Source organism: Ascaphus truei, chromosome 3 (assembly GCF_040206685.1).
Source record: "Ascaphus truei isolate aAscTru1 chromosome 3, aAscTru1.hap1, whole genome shotgun sequence".
Classification (NCBI taxonomy): Eukaryota; Metazoa; Chordata; class Amphibia; order Anura; family Ascaphidae; genus Ascaphus; species Ascaphus truei.
The window spans coordinates 104407323-104419762 of NC_134485.1; the positions used below are offsets into that span (position 1 = coordinate 104407323).

General features: G+C 42.4%; 1 protein-coding gene across 3 annotated transcripts in view; it reads left to right on the forward strand.

Annotated features, from left to right (window-relative positions):
* Window positions 1–10267, forward strand: part of FLOT2 (flotillin 2) — a 75804-nt gene extending 65537 nt beyond the window's left edge. For all 3 annotated transcript variants that reach the window (XM_075589238.1, XM_075589240.1, XM_075589239.1), the window contains 7 exons: window positions 477–595; window positions 1052–1165; window positions 1313–1432; window positions 3454–3668; window positions 4720–4903; window positions 5957–6106; window positions 7801–10267. In XM_075589238.1, coding sequence (XP_075445353.1) covers window positions 477–595; window positions 1052–1165; window positions 1313–1432; window positions 3454–3668; window positions 4720–4903; window positions 5957–6106; window positions 7801–7839 — 941 coding nt within the window. In that variant the 3' untranslated portion in view covers window positions 7840–10267. The remainder of the gene's footprint in view (window positions 1–476; window positions 596–1051; window positions 1166–1312; window positions 1433–3453; window positions 3669–4719; window positions 4904–5956; window positions 6107–7800) is intronic.
* Window positions 10268–12440: the final 2173 nt, after the last annotated feature.

Genomic DNA, 12440 nt, shown 5'->3' on the forward strand with positions numbered 1-12440 from the left:
TGGTGAGCCAATATGTGCAGTTATTGCTGTTCATTTGTTGAATACTGAAATCTGTGGAAACATGAAAGCTATTTCAACATGTCCATGTCACAAACACACGAGGCAGCACTTTCACTTCCGTTTTGCTGGGCTTATGCTCAATCGCTTGTGCCACAAATGCTCCACTGTATACATAGCCGCTCAGGACCAGTGGTTGTATGGCCTACATCTCCACAAGGCAAACCTGAAAAGGATTCTGCTGTACCAGAGAGACTGACAATATTGTTTGCACCTTTTCTGTTGCTAACTGCTCCTCCGCTGTGGGGCTTAAGAATATGCATAGAAGAACTGTGCAAATCCACAGGTAGTGACATTTTGCAAAGAGCCCTTTCAGAGAAGCGCTCTGGTTTTTAGACCCAAGCCCTATAAAGTGTGGTTGACTTAATATAGAAAGTCTACTTTTGTTGTGCACCTGCCTCATGTTTTTCCTCACATAGGTACCCTTACTGTGGAACAGATCTATCAGGACAGAGATCAGTTTGCCAAGCTGGTGCGGGAAGTTGCGTCTCCGGATGTTGGACGCATGGGTATCGAGATCCTAAGCTTTACCATCAAGGTATGACACTGCAAATAAGAACCAGGATAGAGAGAAGCATATACTGTAAGGTTTGGGGGAAAGATGTTGCAGGGGTGGCCAACTCCAGTCCTCAAGGGTCAGGTTTTCAGGATATCCCTGCTTCAGCACTGGTGGCTCAGTCTTTGACTAAGCCACTGATTGAGCCACCTGTGCTGAAGCAGGTATATCCTGAAAACCTGACCTGTTAGTGGCCTTTGAGGACTAGAGTCAACCTTGTTGACTTGTTTTGACTGGCACACTTGTGAGAGTCCTTACATGGTGCAAGCCACACTTGCTTGTATAATTCGGTAACCAGTTTCAGTGCCAGACTCACCGATGCATTGCTAGCCGATACGGAGCCGTGGCATGCATGCGGAAAATAGTTCACCTTAATATGCAACATCTCTTTATAACACAAAATAGTTTACAGGGCAATTTTGTTTTTCTTCTACGCAGGATGTTTATGACAAGGTTGAATATCTAAGTTCTCTCGGCAAGACTCAGACAGCGGTGGTTCAAAGAGATGCTGACATTGGTGTGGCTGAAGCCGAGCGGGATGCTGGCATAAGGGTAAGGGATGCAAGTAGATCATGAATGTACCAAGTATATGATGCATACTGCACAGGCGGTATACGTTGTGTGTATAGTTGTGAGCTGTTTCTTTAGTGATCATATCCTTGAAGCAGACCTGCCTCACTAAACCGTTCCTTCCAACAGGAAGCACTGTGCAAGAGAGAAATGCTTGACGTGAAGTACTTGTCCGACACTAAAATGGCTGATTCCAAACGTGCCTTTGAAATGCAAAAGGCAGCATTTAGCCAGGAAGTAAACACTAAGGTGAGAATGCAAACTTATTTCTGACAATTTTGTTCTACTATATCAACCGCACATTGAAACCCACTTCCAACTTCACATTGCAAAGCTAATATATTCCGACGCAAACGGTGGAAACGGCTGTCTGAGTAGTTTAGTGGTTATGCACTTCTTTAACCCAGGCTGTGCAATGCAGCAGGCATAAGTTTATAGGGGTCCATGATAAAATGGACATGAAGCAAAAGGTGACACACTGCTCATTTGCATGTCATTACCCAGAATCCCTAGCTGCAGTGGAAGCATTTTATGCAAAGAGATGATGGTGAAATGCAGGCTTCAGACCTGTCTGAGACCTGTGAATGTGCTCACAAGTGGTAATTGTATTTGCTGTTCTAATGTATCAAACATCCCACTAGACCAGTGATTTTCAGCCGGGGTTTCGCGGCCGCCAGGGGGGAGAGGTGGGACAACTCTGTCCCAGGCCCGGCGATGCGGTGGCCACCCCACATAGCAGTGACCCGGCAGTAGCAGCTGCCCGGTCACTGCTCTTTCCTCTCCCTGCTTCTGCCGTCAACTTCCAGCGGACAGGAGGAGAGGAAGCATCAAGACGAGAGCCGGCTTCTGTGTGTGTGTGTGTGTGTGTGTGTGTGTGTGTGTGTGTGTGTGTGTGTGTGTGTGTGTGTGTGTGTGTGTGTGTGTCACGAAAGACAGGGGCGAGGGTTGGGGTTCCCCAGAATTTCACAATTGATTTCCGGGGTTCCCCAACCAAAAAGAGGTTGAAACCCACTGCACTAGAAATTTCTAAAACTGCTGTGTTGAAGGTGTACTGCTTTGGTCATGTCGCCAATTATTCTAATTCAAAAATGCTTTAGTCTTTACGTACCTAGACAAATGGTACAAAAGCATAATAAGAGACGTTTATTCACAATTGTGAACATCCACTTTATGAATGCGCTGGAAGTTCCTTTTTATTCTTGTTGCGTGAACTCACTCGAAGTTCCTCTTTTTGATCATGTTTTATGGTTGTAGACTTTGTGATGGAGTCTGGAGTTTTTTTGCCCACATGCATTTCTGCATTTCTGTATTCCTAGGGTGTCCATTGCAGCTCTATTAGACAAGCACGATCGAGCTTCTCTTGACCATCCTGTTAAAATGATTGTGTTGGGTGTGTAAATTCTTGTTTTTTTTTCTTTTGCTTGAAGTAATACCATTTTATTGGAAAGTTGTTAATCAAATCTGATTGAAACATTTAAAGAAAACATCACCCGGTCACCCTGATTATTCAACGATCACATGGTTTGGTTTCCTTTATCATTCACATTTATTGCTTGTTATATGATCATTTTGATCATCGATCACTAATCAAATTGATCACCAGTAGTGCTGGATTAGGCAATATTTTGGTCAGCTATAGAAAATATGTTTAGGGTCTTTGGGGCTCATTCTGTGTGTGCCAACGTGGCCAATCATGCTATTTACGGCCAACATTCTCCATTGACTTCATTGGCCCGCTTTCGGGTGAAATTCCCCAATTTGCTGCTTCAGCATATATAGAATCAACCCCTTTTGAGGTGGCATTCGCACATTAAGTATCAATGTAGTCACCTTCCTTAGGGACATTCAGTTATCCTTATGACATCGTACTTGCAAAGGATCAGGAGAAACATTTTTGTTGTAGACGCAAACCGCCTGATCACAGAAGAGACTAAGTACAAATCATTAACGTTTTATTACTGTGGAAAATACCTAGGCCAGTTTTTTATTTTTAACGGTGCCTACCCTACATATACCTATAAAACATCTTGCTGCTATTCGCTCAACTAGGTCTTGGGAAGGAATTCTTTATCAAACATTCTCTAATGCGGAAAAGGTCATGTTTTGCACGGGACTAATATGGCTATGAAATGTTCTTTGCTTCCTTGGCACAAGGAACAACTAAATGAACGGACATTAATTTCCATCTGGTGCTTAGAAGATGTGATGCTTCATAATTGTACTGTTTTTCTTTGGGGCGTGGCTTGAGTTTTTTGTTTCTTTCCATGTAGAAAGCAGAGTCTCAGCTTGCTTACGAGCTGCGGGCTGCTGAAGAGCAGCAGAAGATCCGCCTGGAGGAGATCGAGATTGAGGTGGTTCAGCGCAAGAAGCAAATTGACATTGAGGAGAAGGAAGTTATGCGTATGGACAAGGAGCTTATAGCTACAGTCAGGAGACCGGCTGAAGCTGAGGCTTACAGGATGCAGCAGATTGCGGAAGGAGACAAGTAAGAATTTCCCTTGGTAACTTTGTGATACACACGTTCTGTTTAACATCACTTTATACCAAAACAGCATTGACATTTTAGAATTGATTTATGATAACAGAGCACCAAAATCAAACACCAATGTTATTGTGATGGAAACTTATCATGCCTTTGTCTACTTTTACAGCATGAGCAAATTCTCAGTGGGCCAATAAAATTAATATAGAGTAGTGATGTACCGGGTCATTTCCCGGTACCCAGCACTTTTTCAGCTACCCGGAAATTACCCGGCAGCAGGGGGCTGGGACTGGCACCGGGCCAGAACCAGCACTGGGTAATTTCAGGGGAGCTGAAATTACTTCAAAACTTACCTGCTGCAGGCGGCGGAAGGTGAAGAAGACCGCGGCGACATCTGGGAGAAGCAGCAGACGTCCTGGTGGCAGTGGCAGCAGCCGAAGTATGTGTTCAGCAGGGGGGAGCAGCAGGACCAGAGCAAACAGTTGTTGCTGGTGGGAGCCGGGGAACCATGTGACTGAGCAGGAGCGTTCCTAATGGACAGCCGGCTCCTCCCCGCCTGTCCAATAGGAAAGCTCCTGCTCCAGTAACATAGTTCCCCGGCTCCCACCAACAACAGCTATTTGCTCTGTTCCTGCTGCTCCCGCACTTCGGCTGCTGACACCGCCACCAGAACGTCTGCTGTGGCTCCCACGATGTTGCCGCGGTCTTGCTCACCCTCCACAGCGGTCTTCCTCACCCTGCAGGTAAGTGTATGTACCCGGCCTGGTGAAATTGCCCATTTTCCCCGGGTACCAGGTACACGGTGAAATACAGGACCCAGCCCAACATTAAAACAGAGTTGTTGTTGTTTTTTCCTAAATAGTGTTACTCCCTCCTGTTCTTGTATAGGGAGTGTTTGTTTTATATGCATTCCACTCTTCTATTATTGACCAAATCTTTGGAAAGAGAAGGCGGTGTTATACTGTGTAATGAAGATCGTTTGTTGGGAAATCCTTTTGTCTGCTTTTAAAATCAATTTGGCTTATTTTGTATTTTTTTTTTCTCCCCCCTTTAGGGTGAAGCAGGTGCTCATTGCTCGAGCTGAGGCTGAAAAGATTCGTAAAGTGGGAGAGGCAGAAGCTTCTGTTATCGAAGCAATTGGCAAAGCAGAAGCAGAGAAAATGAAGCTGAAGGCAGGGGCCTATCAACAGTATGGAGATGCAGCTAAAATGGCGCTTGTTTTGGAGTGTCTGCCCCAGGTAACCAATTTTTGGTGTCTTTCCTCGCCACCCTCTGCTTACCACGCTTTTGGCAGTAACATGGGCCTCCCTCTAGCAAAGGACAAGTCATTTATCACTTGGTGCATTTAAGACTTGACAATGGCACACTAATCCAACCTGTATCCATGACACGCATGCGTAAACATTTAGATACTAATTCAGATCTGCAACCTTGGATGAACTTTCAATGATGGCATAGAGCAGATGAATTTCTTATGAGCTGCATATAAATATATTTTATAACTGATTAATAATTTGCCTTGGCAAAGAGAAAGAAGATTAATTTTCTGACCTAATCGCCTTCTCAAGGTCACAAAGGGCTCCTGATATCCTGTTTCCCCCACTTCGGACTGTGTGCCACTATGGCAAGGCAATGCTACTCCTTAGAACAGTGGTTCCCAGACTTTTTTTTTACTTTGTGCACCCTCTGCTAGGAAATATTTGTTCTGCGAACCTCTAATGAATAAATCTTATTGCCTAATCAGAATATTGCTTACAATCCTAGGCAGTTTAGTGTCCTCGGTTTATGGGGAAAACACATAACAATGCTCCCAGCTGCACCTCAGTGTAAGAAGACATTGGTGGTATAGCTGTCACATACTGCTTGAGCTTCCAGAGTCGCTCCCCCACAATGCCTTGCCACTGTGCATGGAAAGCATTGTTTGGGTGACTTTGGAAGCTCCTATAGTTGACAACTATACCACCACACACACTAAGGTGCAGTTGAGGGCCTTACTAAGTGCTCAGGAACCTGCTATACTGCCTGTGATTCGCCATGACATTTTATTTTTGGGGCGAACCTCGTGGGGACACCTCACAAACCCCTAAGTGTTGGCAAACCCCCTCCCACCCCGTCCCCCACACACCTTTTGGGAATCACAGCCTTAGAACATCCATATTCAAAACAACTTTACAAACATAGAATGAAAACGGCCTGCCACATAACCCATAAACCAACTGGGGTGCTATCCCATTGCTTTGATGCCGAGTGCTTTTTCTTCTGTGACCACCTTGCACTTGTATTCAATTCAGATTGCTGCAAAGGTGTCTGCTCCTCTGGCCAAAGTGGAGGAAATTCTTATCATCAGTGGGGACAACAGCAAAATAACGGGTGAACTAAATCGTTTACTTGCTGAGATTCCAGCTTCAGTCCAAGCTCTCACTGGTGTGGATCTGACCAAGGTTGGTTAACTAGGAAACTTGTGCTGTGCATGTTTGTTTGTTTAATGTTGGGCTAAATCTGGGTCGTTTTGATTGAAGGAGGTGATAATACATTTCTTTCCATCTTGTAACGGAATGATATTTTTTATTGATGGTATCCTGGAGTGGTCTCTCATGGGCTGATCCGCACTATTTTCAGCCCATGAACCTCCAATTTCCCAAGATACTTATTTGGAAAGTTACTGGGTTTAAATCGCCCTCCAGGAAAAACAAAATGGATGCCAGTAGGAAGCTGCAACATCGTCGCTTGCTTCTTTCTATTGGACAACAATTTAAATCCCTGTTAAAAATTTGAATGTAATACTGGTAACTTCAGTGGTAAGTATCTCAGGAACCCAGGGATTCCCAGACCTGAAAATAGTACGATTTCGCTCTGAAGGATCCCCTGGTCCCAATCCTGTCAAAAAATGAGGCATTAGGGAAAACTGCTGCTTTAAGGATAATTTGAAAAAATACCTGAAATTGCATCTTTTTTAACTTCAGAAATACATTTTATTCATTATTTTGCGCCATGGTAAGTAATTAGATACCCTTTTCCATAGAGGGAATACCAGTTATACACAGTTTTGTATATAGTAAACTCCTTGTTATGGAAGAATCCTTTTTAGTTCCATAATAATAAAACATTTAAGGCACCTGTCCCTCTTTGACGTATTTAAAGGTAATTGTCTTTTATGCATTTCCATCTAATCATAAACCTTACTAAATCCTCTGGAAGATTTGGCTTTCAGACTACATAAAATGACTTCTATACTTAAATATGACAGCCTTGGTGATGTCTTCAAGACATAATGCATGCGTATTTTCACTGTTGCACAACCAATGTGTTGCAAAGTGGGACTGAGACATCAATTGACTTGCTCAAGGTCACACAGAGATATATATATATATATATATATATATATATATATATATATATATATATATATATATATATATATATATATAGTGAGTTAAGTTATGGTGAGTAAAAAAAAGTGACAAAAACCCTCCACAGCAAAGCAAATATGCAAATGTAAATACAACTGTATGCTCATCTGCACTGTATGCAAGGAGATAATGGGGAGAGACAGGGTTGCAGACCTGCCTGAGACATGTGAATGTGCTCACAAGTAAGATTATTATTTGTTGTACACTGTACGGTGGAGTATTTTTTTTTTTTTTTTATCCCACCAAAGCGTATATAATGTGTGGTTGAAACCTATTCCAGCTTCAAATGGCAAGGGCAGTATAACCATCCTTACTCGGATGAGACCCAAAAGGTGGAAGGAGCTGTCTGAGTAGGTTTACTGGCTCTGCACTTCTTTAGCCCAGGCTCTGCTGAAAAGCTGTGCAATTCTGCAGCCATAAACTTATAGGGGTCCATGTTAAAATGGATAAGAAGTAAAGAGAGACACACTGTGGGCTCATTTCCATGCCATTACCCAGAATCCCTGGCTGCAGTGCTTATACTTAGCATTGTATGCTAAGAGATCATCTGAAAAAGCACGGTTGCAGACCTGTCAGACATGTAAATGTGCTCACAAGTGGTATTTTTATTTATTACAATATTATTATTTTTTTCTACAGTTTATTTTAGTTTTCCATATGATGGTGTAAAATTATATAATAAAGTGATATCTGAGTTCCTGATCGTCCTCTCTTTAATTCTGCAGATCCCGCTGCTCCAGAAAGCTACAGGAATCAAGGCATGAGGATTAGAACACAGAGACCACCTCTAAAGTCAATTGCCTTCAGACACTTTGGGACACTTTGTTTTATACAGAAAAGACAATTTCAATTTAATTTCAAAATATCTGGTGCCTTACATTTTAGGACCAGAAACACAACTCCTCATATCATTAATATTTTTTTTTTTTTTTAAAGTTTTGCCCTTGGATGTCTTAGCCAAATGATTTGTGTTTTTGTTTCCCCCCCCCCCCCCCCATTTCCGATCACATATGATACAAGCCGTTTGCAAGGCAGAGTTCTGCCTCTGTGCCTTTGCGATCTCTGCCCTTGTGTGTGTGTGTGTGTTTGCTATCAGTGCTGCAAAAATGCTGCTGTCCATTATTAATGCAAGCACGCCAGCTAATTTTTTTACAAATCTGTAAATGACGGATGGCCCTGAACTGAAATGCTCACCACTGCGTGTGTTTTAAGTATGTGTGTTGATTTATGTATGGATTAGAGTAGGGGTGTGCAAACTTTTTTTGCTATGCCTGCCCCCTCCCCCCCCCCCTGCCTGCTCTCCTCCGTTGTTGCGCGCCCCACCTCTCCCCCATACCTAATTTGATGCCACGTTGCCATGGTCACACGTCCTGAAGCTGGCTGAATCTCGATAAGTAGAGGTTGCAGAGGCCTCGCGCGGTCCCCTGGCATTTCATTTAAATGCCTTGGTGAAGAGCGTGGGACCTCTGCAACCGCCCGCGCCCCCACAGTTTGCGCACCGCTGCATTAGAGGGTTGTTGGTTCAGTATTAATTGCCAGAATTAATAATGCACATATCCAAGAATGAAGGATAACCAGGAATTGGGATCTGCTATTGCTTGACAAAATAACAGCCCTTAAGGAGCACCATGGTTGGATTAACATACAAAAGATCTGTTTTATTTTTGTTACTTCAGTCTTTGCTTGGCACACATTGTAGGGTCATTCTCATGCCTATTCTACTTTACTCGTTCTATAACTGGTGCTCTCAGGCCCTCCACGCCTCCAATGCCTTCAGTTGAGTTTTGAAAGCAAGCACCCACATCGATCCAAACAAGAGTTGCCATATCTGTGGGGTTAGATCCATAGGGAGTTTTAATTACATCCCTTGCAGGATTTTCAAGCTGCTAGTGGGGACCATGTGTTTTCCCAGTGCAGAGGTATCCAATATGCAGAATTTGCAGGCTTTCTCCAGCTTCTGGAGTGCCTTGTCAAATGATGTATGTGGTACTATAATTTTGTGCCCAGACTCCCTAAACTCTTTGTCCATTGAACGTAATGGTAATGCTGTACTCACTAAAAAAAATAACGCAACATCAGTGTGTCAACGGTGCGTTAAGAGCCTAGTCTTCTGAAGAGCGGACGTTAGGGAAAATAATATGCAACTTATATGCAAATGCTCCGCTAGCATAAGAATAGCCTACTCACGAGGCTCTGTTAATGTTCACACCCCAAAAATAATGTTCCATTTATATTCTGTTCCAATAATATACAATATTATATTCTGTTCAAAAATATGTACATTAAATAATGTTCCAATTATATCCATTTATTACATTCTATGTCAGTTATACCAAAATCTGCCATTATTCCCATCCAAAAAAATGAAATCGGACAAAGCCCTGCTTCAGTCTGCAGCTGGGACTAATACCAGGTTTAGATAGGACTTTAATAATAATGTAGTGGTGTTTCCCTGCAGGATTTCCCTCTCCTCCAGAAGCCCTATTTCACTGTCTGGCTGGGAGTAACACTGAGACTTAACGTCACGTTATTTGAAGATAGCCTAGCATTATTATGCAGTAACATGATGTTAACCCTATGCAAAGGAGCCTTGATTCAGGTGTTATTTTGATATCTAATCTGTACTCTGCAAGACTCCAGGCAAATCAAGTCCATTCCTGATTTTGATGTGTTTTTCTGCCACTATAGCCTGTTGCTCACTAAATTTCTAACTGTTCAGTGACCATTTCATAGTTTGTTCACTTAAAAAAATAATATATGTAGATTTGGCCCATATTTAGTAATGAGTGCTACTCCATAAGATACAAATGGCCATATTAAGTAAGTGGTGTTACTCCGTACATCACACCTCGTAAGACCCCTTACAGCCACTTAAATGGGCTTTAAAGCAGTATTTCCTCTTGCCAGTTTTTTTGTTTGTTTTTGTTTTAATAAATGCGGCCGTTCCTTGGCCTTTAAGGCAATGTAATTACCCAAGCTGCCAATCGATCTGTTCTCCTGTGATCGATCAGTGAAGATCCCGCTTCCCAGGGGCACCCAATATGGCTGCCTATTTCAAAAGAGGAAGTGGTGGGGCTTCCTAAATAGTTGCTATAGCAACCCAAAGACTAAATAAAAAATGGGGGGGAGGGGGGAATGCAGTATGTATTATCTAATACTACACAACTAATGTATTTAAAAAAAAAAACAGAATTTTGAGTTAAATACTGCTTTAATGGGCCAAATTTACTAAACCATGCTGAAGGTGTCTTATGGAGTAGAACTGTCTAATAATATGGCCCTCCCTCTCGTTTTTGCTTCCTCCCTTCCTTTGGCAGCTTCTTCTTACTGAGGTCATTGCTTTACCACTTCCATGATTGAATTGTCTGCTGCAAAGTCATAGAGCCATCTACACCAAGGTGGCTCGTCAGGTAGTCCCAAAGCTGATCATTTATTGGAACCAAAATCAAAATGCAAGTAACACAGTGAAGCAGTTTTAAATAATTGTAAATCACTTCTTGGTTGGTGTTGTCTGCTTCAAAATCAATCCGTTGAGCTGTTTTTATATGCATATGCGCATAAATATACACGTATCTCTGCCAATACATATGCAACAGGTTGCTACTGATTTTAGCAAGGTACAGTTCTACGAGATGGGGTGCCAAGAGCCGCTGGAAACCCGCAAATCTGTAGCTTTTCGGTAACACGTAAGATAGAAAACTAGTTTCATTTTGGAAGCTGCACTTCTAAGCATGCAGCATAATATTGCATTAGTGCTTTTGTACATGGTAAACTTAGAGGCTCTTACAGTCATTTGTCATCAGGATGAAAAGGAGTGTAATTTGTACGAAGATAAATGGTGGAGACAAATGACCGTGCTTCTTTGAATATAAAACTTCGTAGTCGCCTGCATGGATAAGACGCTCCCAACACTGTTAGTGATGCAAGACATTTTCAGCTGTTGTGGACCGGTTGCACGATTTTAACCATAAACATTCCAGGCTCGAGACTATGGGGAGCTTAAGAAATAGAGAATTTCTAAAGACCCTACCTGCTAAAGAACACTGATACTAAATCTGTTGGGCATATCTACCCTGCCTCATTTCCTTCCCTTGCATTTTTCTTCTAGTATTGTATTGCATGGGTTCTTATCCTGTCCATCAGTTAGTATGACTTTGGGCATTGTTAATTATTGCAAGTGAGCTGTATCGAAAACCAATCTACCCTCCTGAATTGTGGGATTGTCTCTATGAGAGAATATATTGCAGGAGTGGCCAACTTCATTACTCAAGGGCCACCAACAGGTCGGGATTTAAGGGTATCCCTGCTTCAGCACAGGTGGTTCAATCACTGACTCAGTCAACGACCTTTTGGTGGCCCTTGAGGACCGGAGTTGACCAATTCTGATATAGTGGGGTAATGCTGTTATACTTACCCGCTCAGCGCTGCATCAGAACGCAATCTATATTGGGTTTTTTTTGTTTCTGGTATGTGTATATATAAAATGTTTTTCTTGATCCACCCATCCCTTAGACCAGATGATCTAGGAAATATGTGAATTTTGTGTTAAAACTGTGATTTTTCTTAACCCCTTTACAATGCACTTCATGCTTTTTTGGCAGAGAAGGTGTTCATTTTGAAACCTCCTTGCTGTGTGGACTTCTCACTATGGCCTCTCTTCACTAAACCATGAACCTGCCTTCCATCTGTTTGGGGAGATTTTGGCTCCTTTCATTACATGGAGTTGATATCTTACAGAGCAGAAGGAAGGTTCCTTCACGGCATAACGCATAGGGGCCAAAGTTTTATGTTCTTTTTAATATATTTTATTTTCAATGATTTTGTTATTGTGGTATGTTGCCTTGTTACAGAAATTATTTGTAATATCTTTATCATCCGCTCCCGACATCAGAAATAAAAGATAAAGTTCTTTCTCCCTGAGAGCAATGAACTTTACCTACCAGTCCATGCACCATACTCACTGTTTGCTATTAGGTAGCCTAAAATATTGAGGCACAGTTTGTGCCTTCCTTTAAATAACCTGAATGCTGCACTTAATAGCAAGTTTAGAGTATCCCATTATATTGGACTACCCCAATGCTACTTCTAGGCAGGGTACTCGCCTTGCAAAGTAACCGGGAGATCATTTATATTTACCAACTCTGGCAACCTCTGCTATTTGTAGGGAAACCACTTGTACAGGTGCCCAAATCCTATTTGCCGTTTCCGAGGCATAGAGTTCTCACGCACTATAAAAGCAACCAGGCAAATTGTGCAAAGGCCTTGTCCCATAGTGACTAAGCTAGGGTTGGCCAACTCCAGTCCTCAAGGGCCACCAAACAGGTCAGGTTTTCAAGATATCCCTGCTTCAGGTGGCTCAAACTTT